We start from the raw sequence: 20,333 nt of genomic DNA, 5'->3' as shown, positions 1-20,333 counted from the left end.
CTTTCAACCTTGGGTGGGATCAGAAGCCTGGCCCAAGCTCAGGCATAAATAAAAAGATGGTTTACATGAACAAAATCCCCTTCCTTGTCCAGGAACAGATGTATCTCTCCTCTCCTCTCCTCTTCTCCTCTCCCCTTCCCTCCCCTCTCCTCTCCCCTTCTCATCTCCTTTTTCTCTCCCATACGAATTTTTATTGCAAAATGCAGAAACGATGTCTCATCTACTCTCTGAATATAAAGGGCAGGTTTGGTCATTCTTCTCTTTTTCATTCCGTCATTTAAGAAGAGGCAAAAATGTGGGAGGTCAGATTCCTCTAGATTAGATCCTGCCAGAAACTCAAAATATGAAGTCTGGCTTCTTTCCTAATAGTTATAGACCCCTAGGGAAATATAACAGAAGTTCATCTGTTGCCATCTAAATGTAGGCTTTGGTTCCAGCCACTGCCTAAGTACATTTTGATCTAAATAGCTAATTACACAGTTGTCCTAAGTAGAACCATCAATGGGAGACACTGAGATGCTCATCTGGTCCATGGGTTTTAGTGGTTCTTACAGGGAATATTTTGAAATGGAGATTCATTGTATTGTATCACATGATATAGTGCATATACACCAAAGGACATAAGCGAAGCCCAGGTAGATTCCTAAGACTACAGGAACCCTGGTTCATAACATTGCAACTCAGGAAAAGACATGTACTTGACCTTGGTCTGTATATGCCTGTTTATGTATATACTCAAGCACCACAACTCTCTTAACTGGACAGAGATACTTTTAATTATAATTCTTAAGGAAATAGAATATTCTACAGCATGGAAGCAAACCATTTTACAGTCTTCTAGAGTAAAATGTGTAGGCATTTTAAAACTGGTCCTCTTTAGTGGAAATAAGTGTGCTTTTCAAAAACTAAAGCCCTAGAGAATTCCTGCTATGGTTTGAAGTGCCTCTTCCAAACTTCAAGTGTTGCCATGGTGATAGCATTAAGAAATGGGTTGCTAAGAGCTGATCAGGGCATGAAGGTTTCTCTGTGGAGGGTGTGCTACCTGCTTTTTCTAGAGGAGTACCAGCGTGACCCTGGCTCCATTGCTCTTCTATTTTTTCCCCATGTGGGCACCCAGCAAGGAATTCTCATGAGAGCAAATGTTGGTGTCTTGATCTTGCACTGTTTGGCTTCCAGAACTGTGTGTAATAAATGTCTGTGTGTTATAGATGACTTGGTCTCAGGTATTCTCCTAGAGAACCGCAGCCAAGCTAAAACAGCTGTAAATCACACGCAGTATGTGGAGTTTGACTGGAACATCCGTGATGGGACATCCACTGTTGACAAAGTGATTTTTCAAGATTTATGTATTTTAGTTTTAGTTATATATGTGTCTGTGGGGCGGGGAGTACAGGTACCCATATGGGCCAAGACGTGATGCTAAGGAAGTTGTGGGCCTTCTAATGTGGGTGTTGGGAACTAAATTTGGGTCATCTGCAAGAGCAATGTACATTCTTTAACAGTTAACCCACCACTCCCGTGCCTGACAGAGGGGTTTGGAGATGTATTTCCTAGGTGGGTTCATGTAAGTGTGTCTGGGGTGTTACTTCCTATCAAGATGCCTTTGACTCATTGGATTCAATGTAATAAGATCATTTTTCTTTCTTTCAACATGAACTTTTACATAGACTATGAAATGCTTGTTTTTCTTTAAAAGGCTTCAACTTATATAGAAAGTTCTACTTGCTGTGTGTAACGATGGAGGCAAGCATCCTACAGAAGGAACTGTGTCTAAAACAAACTGGCATCTTAGAAAGCATTCAAGACTGCACCTGCAAGGTCGGACACACCCTGATGACACAATGCTGGCCTAGCAAGGTTTAGGCCTCAGTATGGGAAGTTCAATTAAAGAGACTGCATTAAAATGACAGCAATGTATAAAATACACACTTTAGAATCAATATCATATCAAAATCATGAAATGTGGATATCACTGATTTTTCTAATGAATGTAATCTTTCCTTTTAGTGAGATAAAAGAGCAAATAACATAGACATACTATTTAAAGTAAAAAGTTAAAACCTAAGTAATATTATTGCTGGTCTTATTTTTTTCCTTTTAATATTCTTCACTTGCCAAATCCATTGGGAAAGAGGATGGGATTCTATACAATAGACACACCCATGTCTAGGAAAACAGACCTTGTTATGTATAACTGACACTAGGAATGTGGTCATATTTTCGGGCTGTGATTTAAGTCCATGCTGTCTTGTGGATTTAACTGTATCACTTTGGTCATGTCTTAAACATTGGAGTCTTTCATTTCAATATTTTTCTGCTGTAGAATACCCAAGACATGCATCTGTTATAAAGCAAATGCATGGGGTGAATTTCTCTCTGCATAATCATGCTAGCTCAGTTGCTCACATATTTAGTCATAGGTGCAGGAGAAATGTTCTAACCATTAGGACAAACTGCAGTTATGTTATATGCCTCTTACACCCCTTTTAACCATTGAAATGGCCAGGACAAAAGTCTGCAGGAAGATGCACTGACTGTCTATGAGGACGTCTATACAGACTGACACTTGGGATGCCGCTCATTGCATTTTTGCCTTCTACATAAAATTTAAGTTGACTGCCTTTACACTCCTAACATGTTTAAAACTGAGAAAGGATTTCCTCAGTTCATTGTTTTTTCCAAACCATTTTCAAGAGATATGGAAGAGAAATTCATTTTAAAATTCAAGACCTTGCACTACGAAGCCAACAGGTCTAAGTCAGTGGTTGTAAAACTTCCTAATGCTGTGACCCTTCAATAACCAAAAAATTATTCTCATTGGTACTTTATAACTACAGTATCACTACTATTATTAATCGTAATGTACATATCTGATATCCAGGATATGTGATATATGACTCCATCTTTTGACCCCTGAAGGGGACTCAACCCAGAGACTGAGAACCACTCTTCTAAAATTAATCCCTGTTGGGAACACTGGACACCTAGATTTGATGATGTCCACCCCAACTCCTTTGTGTGAAGAACTCATCACCCATAGGAACGTTTGGGAAGGATGCTTCCAAATTTTACTCTGCTTCATTTCTTTACAAGTAGAAGGAAGGACAGGCTTCATTAACAGGTGGTTTAGATAGGAAAGGGACACTTTCTGGAATTTGTATTGGCAACTCAGAAGCCTGAGGTGTGTCTAATATATCCAGGGAAAGCAAAACCCCTGCCTTGCAGAGTGCTCACAACCAAGAGGCAGAAACCCACAGCTGTATGACACAGAGTGAATAACACACTTTGAGTACATTAGTCTTGGTAGTTACTGTTCATATGCTAGGACATCAGAAAGAAGAAAGAAATAAAGGAAAACTGGTTTCTCCAAGCAGTGATCCAAGCAGACACACTGAATAAACAGAGAGATTTGCTTTTCTTGGATTCAGAGCTTGGCTGTAAATATAGGCCAGTTTCTCTTCATTCCTCAGGGTCCCATATGGGAATGTGCACAAGTCTGCTTCTTCCAGGCCTTCCGTTGACCCTGACCAAGGTCTATGAATTTGCTCCACATGGGGCCACAGTAATATCCTTTAACTTATTTTTCAAACCTTTACTTATGTCAACTTCTGGAATTACAGCCCCCTAGGGGAATGAAGGGGTGCGGAAGTTCACAGTTTATTGGTGTAACAGGGACAAGCGTCCACACGGAACTCTGTACCAAAAAAATAAAGATAAAAATTGTAAAAAGGAGGATCTTATTATGTTCAACCGTGCTGTTGAATCTTTAAATCAATGTAAAGCAAGTAAGATTATCCTGCAAGCCAGGAATAGAAGAAAATTAGAAATCACAAATTTGCTTCCGGTTTGCAAAAGCAGATCCACTTGCTTTTGGAAGCTGGATGGGGTGGGCACATACCGGACAGGTGGAGATGCTCTGCTCCCACTGTGTCATGCTCAGACTCTCCTCCAGGCTTGTACACTTCTTCATTACCACATCCCAGCCACAGTAAGGGTCCTGGGCGCCAATGCAGGCACTGAAAACACACATGAACACGTGCTGACTGTGTAGATCATTTACTGTAGGAACACACCCACAGGACATTTCTGAGGATATGGACATCTTTCAAGTGTGACCTGTGAATCAGACATAGGTGAGATGGGGATCTAGGGAGGGACTGAATGACTCCTGCTTCCTACTTTGACATTGCCTGGCTGTGATAGGCTAACTGGTGCTGGGAGTGAGCTGGTATTGAACTAGTTCAAGGTAACACATTTCTGCTTGTAGTCCTCAAGAGAGGCCAGCGAGTTATTCCTCATTGACAGAACGGCACACCAAGCATGCGCCTCACCTTGGGATCTGCTCTGTCTGTGACCCCACTTTCACCATTATGGGTGACCACAGCACAGCCACAGTTAAAGAACCATTCAAAGGGCTCAGGTTCCTTCTTCGTCTTCTGTTGTTGTTGTTTTTAGTAAAGTAACATGACCACCAGGTAAAATCCAGCTTCCCTAAGGGAAGACATCTGATGGACTTCCTCTTCTGCTCGGGGCCTCCTATCCTGCAAAGCCACTTGGGGACAAAGCTTCTGTACTAGAGTGAAGGGTTGGGCCCTGAAACTCCGCCTGTAATAACAGTTATCTTTCTACAGGGCTGAGGGTTCTAATTGTTTCTAACGTTCCATCTCTTTACATATTACAACTGTGGTCCAAATACAAATACCCATTCAGCAGAAAGTCACCAAATTATAATTTCCTCCTCTTCGATCCTAAACCGATCACTATGACATTATTTTTGGAAGTTGGATCCTTCAAAGAGGCTATATGGTAAAGATGAGTTTCTGATGGGTGTAATGAAAGTGGCATTTCCATTTTAAATTTTCATTTCTTTACTCTTTAACTCAATAAGAATACAAGAATAAGGATTAAAAAATAATGAGTTTGAGGTACTTGCTTGGAAACAATAACATCAACATGGTGAAAAACTTGAATAAAACCAACTATTAGTATGACTTTATCTGCTCTCTTGACAATAATTGTGTCCCTTAGGTTGAAATAATTGCTATCCTAAGACAAAATATTAATATTTAATATACTACAACATAATCTTCAAGTGTAGAATTGTTACCAGGCCAAGGAATCTATAGTAGCAGAAACATTTTAAAATAGTTCTGTCAGTTATGAAAATAGCATCCTACTGTTGAACAAAGCCATTTTCCCAAAATCTTTTTTTTTCTTTTATTTTCCAGTTTAAATTTAGATAAGAATCAAGGTTGCTTCACAAGTCAGTTCCAGGTCCCTCTCCCATTCCCTCCCTTCCTCCCGTGCCCTCCCCCCCCCCCCCGTTATCCCCTCATTTCTCCAGGGAGGGTGAGGCCCTCCATGGGGGTGTCTATAGTGTGTCATTTCATATAGGGCAGGGCCTAGACCCTTTCCCAAGAGTTCAGGGTGAGAGTGCACCTCACATTGTTCTATTGGAGTCCAAAGTCCGTGTGTATACTTGGGATGGGTTATTATTCCTCACTACATATAAAAGACAGGAGATTCTGGCAAAAACTCACTTGGGAGGTGCTCATGTGGATGGGATAAGAGAGTTTGTAGCAATAGAGGCTAGTCTCTAAAGTCTGATGGAGTATCAGAGTTTGAAGCAATAGAGGCTAGTCTTTAAAGCCTGATGAGATAGCAGAGTTTGAAGCAATAGAGATTAGTATCCAAAGCCTGATGGGATAGCAGAGTTTGAATCAATAGAGGCTAGTCTCCAAAGACGAGGACCAAATCAAGAGCTTTTGAGAACCATTGAAGACTTCCCTGTAAATACTACACACCTCAAAGGGCAAATGAAATGCTGAGAAGAAAGCACATTTCTAGCACACATTGGAGTCTCTTTATTTGCTCAGAAAGATAAAGCGCTTGGTGAAGAATTTGTGGCACAGAGCAGAATCTTATACACTGGGTGCAGCTGTGTAAAAGTAACCTATGAACCTGTCAATTCATCTTCAGTTTGCTTCAGCCTGCCCTAACTTACTGTGCCTTATTTGTTTATGTGTTTTAGTTTGTCTGTACGTAGCCAAGCCTGATCTTGAATTGGATATCCCACTGCCTCAGTATTCCAGGTCCGGGGACATTAGCAAACACTGCCACAACCAACTGGAGTGTTTATTTTTTGACTTGTAGGTGGAAGACAGAAAGGTTTTGAAGCCAATTTTCAATGGAGTGTTCCTATAGTACAAAAGATCACTTGTAGGCAATGTCATTACAGAAGGACCTATGCTAACTGACAGTAACACTTCATCAGGGAAGAAAAGGAACCCTGTTGTACTGAATTCTTATCTTGTGCTAAACTATTGTGTAATATCAGTCTCTGCTGTCACTGTTATGACCACAGACCCAGAGAGTCAGAGTTCTTGCTCACGGTCACATACTGATATCTTCACAGGGTCCCAAGTTCATAACGTTTTTATACGTAAAGGGTTTTCATGGGAATGGTTATTCTTAAAATCAGGAGTTCAGTAAATTATACAGCAATAAGAAACCCTGTCTCAAAAAACAAACAAACAAACAAAACCAAAACAAATCTTAAGGGGAGCTCGGTCACTGTTGCTTTTGGAGCAGGTTGGAAGCCAAGGATGCTACTGCAGATGTGGTTTTTCAAGGGACTGTCTGCACAGCTAGAACCTGAAGCTCAAAGGTAGGAGGGAACCTGCGCAGCCATTGAGTAGACACCTGCATTCTTAGTAAAACCTTTCAGCTGTGTTTCTCCACTGATGTACAAAACTACCTAGCTGACTGGTTAGAACTCACTGATTGCTTAGATTTCCATTTAGACCAGCATCACCATGTCTTTATTTATATAATTTTTTGCATTTCTTTCTTATTAATTTTTTACTTATTTTACATACCAACCATAGCCTCTCCTCCCTCCTCTCCCTGTGGTCCCTCCCCCCATCTTCTTCCCAATCCCCATCTACTACTCAGAAAGAGTAAGGCCACCCATGGGAGTCAACAAAGCAGGACATATCAATTGAGACTGGACTAAGCTCCTCTGTCTGCATCAAGGCTGAGCAAAGCATCCCACCACAGGGAATAGATTCCAAAGAACCAGCTTATGCACCAGGGACAAATCATGGTCCTACTTCTAGGGGGTCCCACAAACAGATCAAGCTACACAATTCTCACCACATGCTTATGTCAGTTCCATGCAGGCGCCGTAGCTCTTAGTCTAGAGTCTGTGACCTCAGGTCAGCTGTCTCTGTAGCTTTCCATGTCATGATCTTGCCCCCCCCTGTTCACATAATCCTTCCTCTCTTTCATCAATGGACTCACAGAGCTCAACCCAGGACTTGACTGTGAATCTCTGCATCTGCTTCCATTACTTACTGGGTGAAGGTTCTATGATGACAAATTATGGTAGCCACCAATCTGATTACAGGAGGAGACCAGATTAGTCACCCTCTCTACTAGAGCTGGGGGGGGTCTTAGCTGGGGTCATCCTTGTGGATTCCTGGGAGTTTCCCTGGCATCAGTTTTCTCCCTAACTCATAATGTTCCTCTATATATCAAGATACCTCTTTCATTGCTCTCTCTCTCTCCATCTATCCCCCATCTTGGTCATCCAAATACCTCATGTTTCCATCCCCTTCCCCTATCCCAGTTCCAGTTTATCTGGGAAATCTCATCTAATTGCCCTTCCCAGAGCATCTTTAAATATCCAACAGGAAAGAGAACCCCAAAAGATTGACAAGCTAACGCAACTAAGGGAAACTGAGAACCTATAGGAGTCAATTTTACCTGTATTTTTAGAACACTTGACTGTTCTTAGAAACCTGTTCACTGTCCCCACCACTGTAGCAGTAACATGATCACACTAAAATCATCACAAATAAGAGACAGGGAAGAAAATCACTTGTGATTCAGAGACATAGGGAGGAATTCATGGTCCTGGAGAAGACGGGTAGACCACAATGCCTCTATATGATGCTGTGCATACATTTTGTTTTTACTGTGAACCTGGACCAATATTTGTTATTATTGCTGGAGGCAGATCCATCATGAAATGGAGGCTCACTTCATGAGACCCAGTAAGGTGATCAATCCTAGGGATTTTTCATGTATAGCATTACATTACCTTTAGTGAGATGCCTATTAACTAGTGCATGCTTCATATCCTGTGTACATTAAGCCTGTGTCTTTTCCCAATCATTTACACAAGGCACAATAAGATAATGTGTAATTATTAGCCCTGGTGGAGGTCAGAGAAGTTTTTGTTCTGCTTTCTAAAACATTTTGGAAACTTTCTCTTTACTTTGGCAAGGTTCAAGTAGTGTTACAATAATGCTAAAAAATATTTTGTTCCAGCATGAGCCCACCTGAGATCTCTCTTACAGAGAGCTTTGTACCACTATAAGTAGCATGTGGGTACATACGATTTCTCTCCCCACTCTTTATTTAGACAGTTACAATCATTGCAAGCACGGAAAAGTGCCACAGTCACTATTTAATGGCTTCAGAGTAATCTACTGTGTGAAAAATCCATTGAATCTGTCTGTCATGTCCTGGTGCTTAGTTCTAGAAGCTGAGAAAAACCAGTTATAATTCAGATATGGCTTAAAAATAATTGGACATCAGTTGAGAGGATTAATTCCTGGCATGGTTTAGGATCAGGTCTAATGATAAATCCATTTTGGAATAAAATGTAATACAACCCCAAGAACTTTGACTCGGTTTTACATTAGATATTCAGATAATTTTATTTATGGCAGAATTTCTCATTAGACTCGGAGCCCTACACAGGCAGGGTCAGGGATGTAACATCTGTCATCATACACTCAGGAACTGGCTTCGTGTTTGGAATGTAATAAATGCTATCAATACTTGTGAATGAACTGATGAAGGAAACACAGACTTCACAGGCCAAGCGAATGAATTCCACTGTAGCTAAAACTTCAGGACACTGAGACTTGGAAACCCATAAATTAATTGCAGAAGGAGAATATTTACTTTCATCAGAAGGTCCTCCTGGATGCTTGTACGATATGCAACCTGTTCACTGAAGATGTATCACTAGGCCCATGGAGGATGCTGTTATTTTCTCTGCTCGCAATAGGCTTTCCCATGGTGCACATAGTGTCTTCAGAGACCATTTAATTAATAACGGTGACAACCTATTAAGTCTCCCTTTGCAAACGTTGCCCTTTAAAGAAACGAGTGTCCTATAGTATTTAATTTCCCCACTAATTTTCTTAATGAGGTATTAATCCTTTAGCTTAATAACACTATTACACACTATCTGAATTAATAGTGACTAGATACAAGCTCTGCCCAGTGAGGCCTATGACTTTTTCTTAATGGTTCTATCTTTCTTTCTAGTTTTATCAAATACAATTCTAGAGGTGTCCGTTTACCTTTTTATATATGGGTTGTGTCTGTTCCTGGACTGGCTTTTCTTTTCTCCCCAATTATGTCATACAACAGAGGGACCGAAGGATAATGGGCTTCCACTCTTCTCGCTGTTTATATCACCATACCTTTCTACAATTTCAGAAAACATAACCCCTCACCCACTAGGTTATGAAAAGAGCAGAGGAGGCAGAAGCAGGGTCTATGTGTTAATTCATCAAATATGTACCGAGACTCTTTTAAGGTGCACATAGCGCCAGAGGCCAAAGGAACCTGGAGCCAGAGACCTATCAGGCCTTCGGGTCAGGCCTCTGCAGCAAGACAGAACCTGTGCTGTTCTTAGTTTCTGCTCTAAGACTGCAATCATTGCTGCTTACACACGTTCTCTTTGATTCAGATGGACCCCTCATATACAGAATGCAAGCTCTATGGCTGGTGGGCTAATCTTTTCTCACAAAGTGCAGAGTGTCAAGTAAAACAAAAACAAAAACATTACATGAGTTTTCAAAGCATAGGAATTCTACGAGATTCAGAATATATTTGGTAATGTATCCACAGCTTCATAATTTATTTACTAAGTTTAGTAACTTATACTCGCATGTATGTAATAGAAATACATCCAGTCAAAAGACATATTGCTTTAACTGAGGAATTATTGAATAAAAGTCTATAGACCACATGTACCCTGCTGTGTTTTACTTAAACACAACACCCAGAGGGACATTTTTCACTCCAGCACCCTGATGAACATTTATAATCCCATCCAAACCATCAGGTATGGCTCAGCGGCAATGGACCATCATAAACTTTGGTGGAATGCCTCAACATTGAAATCCTAGAATACAGTGGTTTCCAGGAGTTTCTGTAGAGCCATGTATCCCCTTCCTGCCTCGCTCCTCTGTGAAGTCTAGGGTTGATCTCATGCATTTGGTCCTCATCACTCTGCTCACCTCTTTGGGGTTCTGTAGAGGCGCTGGCTTCCTGTCTTGCTCCACTTAAGGAACAGTTGCGGGTTCTTTAATGGTTCAGCTTCTCAGGGAACCCCTTTGGATCTGCAGGCACCTTGGCTGTCCTGTAGCACTGGACCCTGGCCCTTTATGCTTTGGTATCTTTCTGTGGAATACTGTGTTGAAGGCCTGAAGTTCTTTTCTGGTCTCGGTTGGTTGAATAAGTCAAAAATTGAAATCTAAAGCGGCTCATGTATTTTACCTGTATGTTCATTGTCAAGTTTTTCTCAGTCCACAGCCTTGGTTCAGCAGGATGGCCACACACCATGGTGAAGCTCCTTCCTTGCTACAGAAATTTTGTGCTTGGAATATTTTCCCTTCTTTTTGCAAACAGAGTTTACTGAACTCTGGTTATGATCCAGTCAGGGCACACTCCTTTAAATGACTTCCACAGTGTGTGTCCTACCATTAAGCCCTCCCTTCCAAGCTGTCATTTGCTGAGACCTGAAGAACTGTAAGTGTCTTAGGATGTGCCAGACAGCCACAGGTGGGAAGGAGATAAAAGCCTGACTTCTAGATACTACTGGGAAAGCCTGAGTCTTTTGGTCAAATCTGCTTCCTGACATGGTGAAATGGGAAGTCTCCAAGTCCAAGGGTCAAGTCTAGCAACACTCTAATTGCCAGGTTATGCATTTGCTCTGGAATATAAGCCAGGCAGTGATTTCGTTACTGGCTTTTCTGTCTGCTCCATCCTGTGCTCTGCTATCAAGAACTCGTTTTTTTTCTTCAGAGGTCACATTCTGACACTGGCAGTGTACACCAAGAGCTCAGGCGGTGACACTCATGAGGTACTGTCAAACACTGATTGACACCTGGGATGCTAGATCCCAGGTACCCCAAAACCCAGCAAATACCAGCTCAGGGTATGAAGTATATAAATATATGTGATCAGTTATTGTAGAAACAAAAGGACATTTAAAGAGATGACGTCAACTCCAAAGCCCTGGGTTTGTCTCCACCATCTTCGTGATTATCTATGCTGTTTATTAAGTGGCAGCATCCAAACATGCTAACATGAAAACAAATGCATTTACTCAGGTTTGTGATAACATTTGACTAAGCTATAAGCTTAAGGTATTTTTCTTCTAAAATAACTTCTAGAAAAGTCCCCATGCTACCATGCTCTTTGTGAGCTACAATGAAGATGAGTCACATGTAGGATCATGCTGAGAGAGATGGGAGCAGATACTCAGCTTGAGGTACTTTGAGGAGGTGCCATATGGCAGATGGAACCAGCAGATGAGGAAGCTGATAAGAAGACCTCACTGCTAGCACGTTCCATGTTCCTGGTCCTATACTATCTGTCTTCACTCCAGCAGCTCCACAGGAGATCCAACCCTATCTGTGGTGACTTCTCTGCACCAAGAGCAAACCTGTCAGTATAACATGGATTTGGGGGGCATACAGGCTGTCCATGATCTCTGTGTGTCACTGAAGGAAGTATGTGTCTTTAAGCAGGGCACTGACATGTAGACTTCCATACCTTCATCTGAACAATGGGAATGGAATAGTACTTTACTTTCAGAGTTGGCTCAATAATCAAGGAAACTGTTAGAGGAATGCAAAAACCACTGTGAAATTGTCTGAATTGTCTTTGGAGAACAGAGAACCAATGAAAGGAAAAATATAAAGATTTTGTGATGCATATTTCCTCTTCAAAATGTCTTATTTACACTTCAGGCACATTATTTACATAAACTTACTTTCTCTTTTTAAATATTGCAAGATTTCATTTCTGAAATTGATTTCCTAAAGATAAAACCAAATTATTGATACTTTACTACAGAATGACATTTGGCAAAGAAATTAATCAGTGTGCTTCATTAAGCACATTTTTGGAAATTAAATTTTTTTCTAAAAACATTCTATTTTTTCCTATAATTTGTTAAAAAAAATCCCAAGCACGTAATGTTTACAAAACAGAGACTTCTTGTGAGTTTTAACTGGGTAGGCTTTCTCATCCTTCCATATGAAGAGGACCCTTAGAGAAGCCCATTAGAAGATACACAGAGGGATGCTTGGTTCACAGTCTTGAGTTGTCTTCTCAGATGGAATACTAAGAAGCAAACACAAGCCTCCTAACTGTGGCACACAGAAGCCCAGTATATCAGCTCACAATGGAACTGTGCTCTCTTGCTGTTTCACTCTGAGCAAGTGAAAAATAAACAGAGGAAAGACTGAGCTAAGAGAGACTGAGTGTCACCTCTCCTGTGGGGGCCAATGAAGACATACACGTGACCTTATTCTCCTCAAAGCAAGCAATAACTGCTCACTTCTGGCATCTGCACCTGGTGGCCCAGCCTCTGAGGATTCAAGATGGTGCTGATGGACCATGGCATGAAAGACAGTGGGCACCGTACCTCTCTTGGTAATAGGACTGTCTTGTTAAGGGTTTTAGTGCTGTGAAGAGACACCATGACCATGGCAACTCTTATAAAGAAGACATTTAATTAGGGTGGCTCATTTATAGTTTCAAAGGTTCAGTCCATCATCATCATGGCAGGGAGCCTGGCAGCCAACAGGCAGATATAGCTGAGAGTCCTACATCTTGCAGGCAACAGGAAGTCAGTTGAAACACTGGGCAGTATCCTGAGCATAGGAAACCTGAAAGCCACCCCCTACAGTGACACACTTCCTCCAGCAAGGTGATACCCACTCCCACAAAGTGACACCTCCTAATAGTACTACTCCTCGTGAGATTCAAACTACCACACTGACCCATGATTTAGTTTACTGAGTCGAAGAGAGCTGAGGTGACCTACACTCAGATGACCTGAAAGAAAGTGTAGAAAAAGCAATAGATTGTGTCATGCTTTGCAGCTGTGCTCCTATTTAGTGCCAGATACATGTTTTCCTGTCCAGACCCAACAAGTCCCAAGGAGAACTTCGCTCTAACCGAGCAAGCAAGACTTGGAAAGCTGGTGTCCTTCCAGCCATACTCATCTAGAATATTGCTCTGGGCTATTCCACAATGTCCCTGTTACCTACTCAGGAAGCAGTGACATCTGCCTCAGACTAGACTTGTGGAAATATACACAGGGACATGTTTCAGACAACAGTCATTGGTTAAAGTTAGAAACCAGACTTACACAAAAGAGGGTGACTAATAAATGTCACTATCCACTCACAAGGTTGACGATAGACTTACTCAATAAGAGTACCCCGATAGTATTCTCTAGGTCTTTCTGATACCAAGGAATGGCATACGGATTTCATTTTATAAAATAATCCTGGATGGAACTGTGTAATAGTTACACATAAAAATAAAGAAAGAAAGAAAAACTTTCCTTCTACATAAGAACATGCAAAGACATTCTGATTTTACAATGTATATGTCATCCCATTTGAATCTATAGGAATTTACATGTGTGAGGTGAGACAGTGAGGCTAAAGTCTACATCAGGTATGCTATGAATTTCCTGCCTCAGGATCCCTGTATGGAAACAGAATGAACTGTACATGGCAGAGTCTTACAAGTAGTACAGTAAAAATGTCACTTCTACATAAATCTTTGGGTATGCCTTACTCAGGGGAATGGACATGAATGAACAAGGCTTCTAAGCCCCCCTAGAGCAGAACTGTGTTAGAGGCCAGGATACATTTCCAGTTTCCAACACGGCAAACATTACAGTACTAGTCAAGTTCACAGAGTTCACAGTCCCCTCCATTTCCTAAGCACCTGGGCCTGCGTGTTTCCAAACTAAACTTCAAAGCACACTGTGGTCAACATTGGATACTCCTTAGAAAATAAGAGGCCAGGATAGTGGGCGTGGAGAGCCCTGACAGCACTTGGCTTCCCCTGTACCGCCAGGATCTCCTGGAGTGTAAGATGCATATAGATGTACGTTCCTACACACTTCCGGCTGTAGGATATTCAAAAGGCTTCTTGGCATAGGTGTTCCCACCCTGGGGATTCCTCACCTGCGTGTCTGGTGGAAGTGGCACCTCTTCAGGGGGATCTTGGCCACATGCTCCTGCAGCCCCACGAACAGGACACTCTGGCTATGGAGGATCTGCAGGCTCCTGATGGGCTCCCTCCTCCTCTCTGGGAAAAGCTCAATTTCTTCCAGCAAACAGCTGCCCGAGGTCTGACTCAGGGGAGCCCGCACTTTCTTAATGGTGCCATAATCTGCAAAGACAAGACCGGAAGGAAATAAGACTTGTAGGTAGCACAGCCATGCTCGGATAAGCGAAGTATGTGCAAAGCACACAGGCATGGTGACCAGCCCATAACATCATTTGAGCATCTTTCAATAATGCAAAGTCCGCTTCAATGGGCTGAAAGCAAGGATGTAATGATATCACTAGACCCAAGATAAATGATAAGGGTGTTTATTGGGGACCAATTACACAGAAAAATGCAAAGAACCTCCAGAGCTTTTCCTGTTCCTCCTACCAGATCTGCTGACCCACCAGGAAGAGCACTCAAAGGAAAGCCACGCCTTAAGCTCCTCTCTTTCCACTTCTGTCCACCTGAAGCCACACCCAAAGGGGGTGTGGCCACTGTTACAGGTCCACAAACCAGCTGCCTACCATGGGCCCCTCTGGACAAAGGGTTCAGGCACCCGTTTGTCAAAACTCCGCAGTGGTACAATGCAACAGACTTGAGAACAGCTCATCTACCACTGGCCTCCTCAGTAGCAAGCCCAGGAACTAGGGCCATGCTGACCCTCATTGCCGATTAAAACAGCTGCAGAATACCAGGAGAGAAAAATTACAAAGGGACAATCCAGGGTCCCTGCTGTGAGTGTGCTGACTGCTGCCCACGCATGGAAGATACAAAGTGACTGGAGACTCGGAACGTGAATTCAAGGTCATTTTTTGTGAGTTTGAACTTGATCCAAGTCTGAACTGATCCAAGTCTTCCTGACCCCTGGTTCAGGCATGGCAAGGGTCCTCTGCACCACGCAGACTCTGCAGATAAGTCATAGTGATGCCAAGCAGGCTCCTTTTAGCTCAGTGGTTGGCAAACGTCCTAATGCTGTGGCCCTTTAATATAGTTCTTCACGTTGTGGTACGCCCCAACCATCAAATTATTTTTGTTGCTTCTTCGTTACTATAATTTTGCTATTGTTATGACTCCTAATGTAAATATCTGATATGCAGGGTATCCGGTATGTGACCCCTGCGAAAGGGCCATTTGATCCCAATGGGGTTGTGACCCACAGGTTACGAACCTCTGTTTCAGCTCACTCATCAAGGGTTAGTGGGGATAAATATCCCTTGTCACAGAGATGAATGGGAGCTTGAAGGCCACTGCTTCTGGCTTGCAAAATGTCCAGATGTCTTTAAGCACCTCTAATAAGCATAACTGATAACTGTAGTCATCTTGAGTGCAAAAACTGAATAAATACACCATGGTTTCAAGTTACAAATCAGTGATTCTTAGTCTATAAACACAGAACCAGCCTTAGACATTATTTTAAAACAGAAATGAAACCAGGAAGCTTTGGCTTGAAGGAGCTTTAAACGAATAAGTAAAAAAGACTGAAGGAAAACTACTTTACACTTTTTACCTTTATGGAAGTCCTTGGAAGATAAGAATATGTACATTTAAAGAGAAAACACATGTACACATATATATTAGTGTAACCTTACTTAAAATGTAAATCTGAAATATCTCTAATGAACATGTTCCTAAAAACTGGCTACATAATCACGTATACAGTATTAGTAACAACAACAACTAGCTGGTTAAATATATTACTTTTGAAAAATATCCATCATACATGGAAGACTGAAAGGAATGTGTCTGTGTGCACTAGAGAATGGGCAACCGTGTCCATTCAGAAAATTCATGATTCACAAACATAAATATGAAAGACCATTTTGATAATGCCTTTATTCTATAATAAAACTTCTTTCTGACTCGATGATCAGAGTTCAGGGCTTGTGAAAATTCAGTCAGCCTTGGTGATTGCAGTTCTCTCTGCACAGGGCAATGGAGAACACCAGTAAACAGCACGGAGGCCTAGGCAGGGTACCGTGGGAGCTTTGGGGACAAGTGGTGATTTGAATTCGGACTTCTCAGTCATAGATCTCTAAAACTTCCCAAAGACACTGGCAGATGGAGCTTTCAGCATTCCAGGGAGTAACACAGCCTTCCACTCCACTGTGGAACATAACGGCAACAGAGGGGTGTCAGTTTAAGTCAGTTCTCTACTGGGGAACATCACAGCAACAGGGGTATGTTAGTTCAAGTCAGTACTCTGTTGTGGGATATCACAGGAACAAGGGGATAACTTTGATATGTGACATGACTCAAATAGTAAGAAATCACTAGGGTAAAGCAGAACCTTCTAGCCAATTTCTGAGTCAGTGAGGGACAGGACAGGTAAGAGTCCAGCAGCAGAGCGACCGGAAATACTTTGTGAATGTGGAACCCCAGCACCATGTGCAAAGCAGAGGTTTAAACTAGAACATAGTCAACATTTAAACCAAAATCCCTTCTACTGATGATTTGTATTGTTTATGAATTAACAACTATGAAAAACCTGCCAGAGTTAATAACAGCTCTGGAGTCAACCTCCTTGGTATTTAAAATTATTACAAATTTGCAGAAAGAATCAATTTTTATAGAGATTTAGTAATTTGATTCCAATAAGCCACCAATGTTTTAAAAAAAATTCAGCACGTTATTTTTTTTTCCTTTTCACACTCTGTACCCAGTGCTCCAGACAATGGGATCTTAGCATTTGAGTGAAAGATGGTAAGCAAAGATTTAAATATTGGTATGACCCAAGGTTCTGCTGTCTCTTTTTAGCTATGGGCATCTAGTGATACGATGATTCCATTGTAAATTGTCATTCTCTTGGTGTCAGTATTATTATAGGGTGATTCTGAGCCACACAACAAACGCTTAAGTCCATAACCTTCCTCCCGTGACTGAGTCTCATCCATGCTCTGTGCTCACCCACTTCATCATGGTCTTAGTGTCTCATAGTGACCTTGAGTAGGACACCAAAAGGTAAGAAGCCATGTCAATTCCCTGCACTTAACTTAAATTTTATTTTTGCCTCTTAAGCATCCACTTTTCTCCATTTCCTATGCATTATATTGACCTTTCTTTAGCTTTAAAAATTTTTTATGCTTTGCTCTCATCCTTCTGATGTTTATGTACTTTTGTTTTCATATTTCTCAATATTATTTAGTCACTTTTACCTGCTGTTCTTTTCTTACCTACTTCATGGCATTCCTATCCATTCCATTTGAGTACTAATTGTTTGTGTTTTTTTTTCTTTCTCCATTAATATTGCCCTTTATTTCACTCAATTACTGTAACATGCATTCCTCCCGCCAGCCTGATCCTAGAGCTGCATCAATCCCAAATAACACACAGAGACTCTATTAGTTACAATGCTGTTGGCCAATGTCCAGGGCTTCTCATTGGCTAGTTCTGTCTTAACTATTAACCCATGAATATATATATATATATATATATATATATATATATATATATTTGAATTATATTCCCATCTATCTTGCTTCCCTATTGACCAACAGTGCTTTATTCATCAATCAATAAGAGAGATATATACATAGAAGCACTTCCCCCATCATCTCCTCTTTTCTGTCTAAATAAAAAGAAGGGTTTAACATTAACATAATAAAATATATAACAAAACAGTTATCAAGTAGAAACTATAGTTACAATATTTAGTTCATTAACATTTAGCAAGATTTAAAGAAAGTATCCTATCATCTATCCCTTCTGTGTGAGTCTAAAGTCTTATATGTAGCTTATCCTTTATCAAAACTAAGAAAACTATAAATATAACTATCTATCTTAACTCTATCAAAGACCACAGCAGGATAATATATAAACACTAGAATTGACAGAGACATCTCGATACCTGGACAGTCACCCAAAGTTTCTCTGTAACATTGGGGCATCTAACTTCAGCCCATAGGCTACAGTGTATCTGGCAGATTTCTCATCAAAGCATGAAATTAAAACTGTGTGTCTGCATTGGCAGTTAATGTTTGAGTTTTCCACAGAGAGCAAACAATTTCCTAACAGCAATCTTCAAACACTCCAGAAAAAAAATGGGGCTCTACTTCATCGATTCCACCTGATGGACTTGATGCATCTGAACTAACAAGTACCACCCTCAAACTGGTTTGGGACGACATCACTCTACACAACTCCAAACTAATTAACTGATATGGTGCAACTTCCACACTCTGGTCAGAGCTTCAGACAAGGGCTCCAATCAAGATTAGAACTTCAGTCAAGAACTTCAACCAACCATCTCCTGCCAAACAGAGATGGGTACAAATGTTGTAGCCAGTCCACTTGAGACTTTCAATACACTAACATTTTCTTACCACAGGATCCCATGAGGTTATCAGCAGGAAGTAATTTTGAGAATACTATGCCCCCTTTCTCTATTGTTGATATTACAGGATAATTTATACCTGTTAGTGTTAGTTTTCAGTTGTTTAGGATTGGGATTGAAAGGCGGTATTCAGACTTGAGCATCTCTTCCAGACAAGTTTAGGGTTTTGATGGGATAGATATATTAAGGATAAGATATAGGTAAATTATAATTAGTTTATTATCTTCTATATATATGCTGTATATGTGTTTGAGACATTTTGTAGATTGACACAGCTTAGTTTTGTTTCAAGTCTAAATCTCCTCTTTAGACTAAAAGGGATCTCATGTACCCTTAGCACTGGCCATGCCCATTTGAGCATGGTCACAGGTACATGGAGGAGGCAGGGATAAAGGGAGAAGGTACATTTGGCTCTCTCTTGCTGGGGATTCAAATCAGGGCTCAGAAACTGCTGAGACCAACTTGGGTTGCTGGTTTCTCTTGTAAGTACCTTCCACAATAAATAGCCATCCTTACCCTTCTAAAGCGTGCAATTCATATTTCAGGAACAAATTACTAATTTTATTTTCTCTTTAAATAATGTTTTTATAAAATCATTGAGCATTTCATACAGTGTTTGATTATATTCACATCTCCTTCTGCAGTTCCTCCCAGATCCACCCTCCTCACCCTCATGTACCTAACCACCGAAATTTGAGTTTTGTTCTTTTATTTTTAACACATTGAATATGATTTGTGTTGCCCAACTACTCTTGGAAGTGGGTATAGAATATGGTTGATCTACCAGGATTCATATCATTAAAGAAAAACAGCCCTCTTTCTCCCAACAGCTATCGAATGATAATAGTCCTTCAGGAAGTGGTGGGATTTTGTGCCATCTCTTCCCTATATAACCTCCATGCTAGGATTTTGTTTGACTTGAGTTTATACAGATCTTGTGTGCACTCTCAATTGCTGTGTATTCCTGAGTACAATGCCCTGTTGTGTCTGGAAACCACCGTTCCCTCTGACTTATTTCTGGCTCTTACGATCTAACATACTGTCCATTATCCATGCTGTTTTCTGCCCTCTGCTTCATAAACCAACCAACCACTCAAGTGGCAAACACAACCACAACTTTGAAGAGCACTGAGATATGATCAAGAGAACGCATGTAAAAATCTTTGGTGAACACATAGAATACCTAGTTACTGAAATTAATGCAGAAATCTTTCAAGCATATGGAAATATAAGTATATATAATATTTTAACATGTATATATAACACTTATACATGTACAATATATATATAATATAAATAAAGCTTTGAACTAAAAATAGATGTGGTTAGGTCTACATGACACATTATGGTTAAAGTTGAAAGACTACAGAACAAAGAAAGAATATTAAAACCTACAAGAAAAATCCCTTAAGTTTATGAAGACTAGCCATCAGAATAGCATCAGATCTCTTAGCAGAAGCCCTAAGCACAAGCAAAGCTTGAAAGAATAAAGACATGGCTCTGGAAGAAAGTGAAGAACTACCATCCAGGATTATCACCTCCAATGATGCTGTCATCTGAAACTGATGAAGACATTTCAAGAAAAGCACAAACTAAAGCAATTCATGATCTA

The 20,333-nt window shown here is 40.8% G+C and overlaps 1 protein-coding gene across 2 annotated transcripts in view; it reads right to left on the bottom strand.

Annotated features, from left to right (window-relative positions):
• The window catches only part of Sema5a (semaphorin 5A), a 427,756-nt gene that overhangs the window by 73,295 nt on the left and 334,128 nt on the right, over positions 1-20,333 (bottom strand). For both annotated transcript variants that reach the window (XM_040757698.1, XM_040757699.1), the window contains exons 12-13: positions 14,304-14,511; positions 3,899-4,016 (exon numbers count right to left, since the gene is read on the bottom strand). In XM_040757698.1, the coding sequence (XP_040613632.1) occupies positions 3,899-4,016; positions 14,304-14,511 (326 nt within the window). The remainder of the gene's footprint in view (positions 1-3,898; positions 4,017-14,303; positions 14,512-20,333) is intronic.

This window comes from Mesocricetus auratus, unplaced genomic scaffold, assembly GCF_017639785.1.
Source record: "Mesocricetus auratus isolate SY011 unplaced genomic scaffold, BCM_Maur_2.0 Super-Scaffold_100015, whole genome shotgun sequence".
Lineage (NCBI taxonomy): Eukaryota > Metazoa > Chordata > Mammalia > Rodentia > Cricetidae > Mesocricetus > Mesocricetus auratus.
Note: the sequence above shows the minus strand (reverse complement) of the source record. Positions and strands in the feature narration are given on the sequence as shown.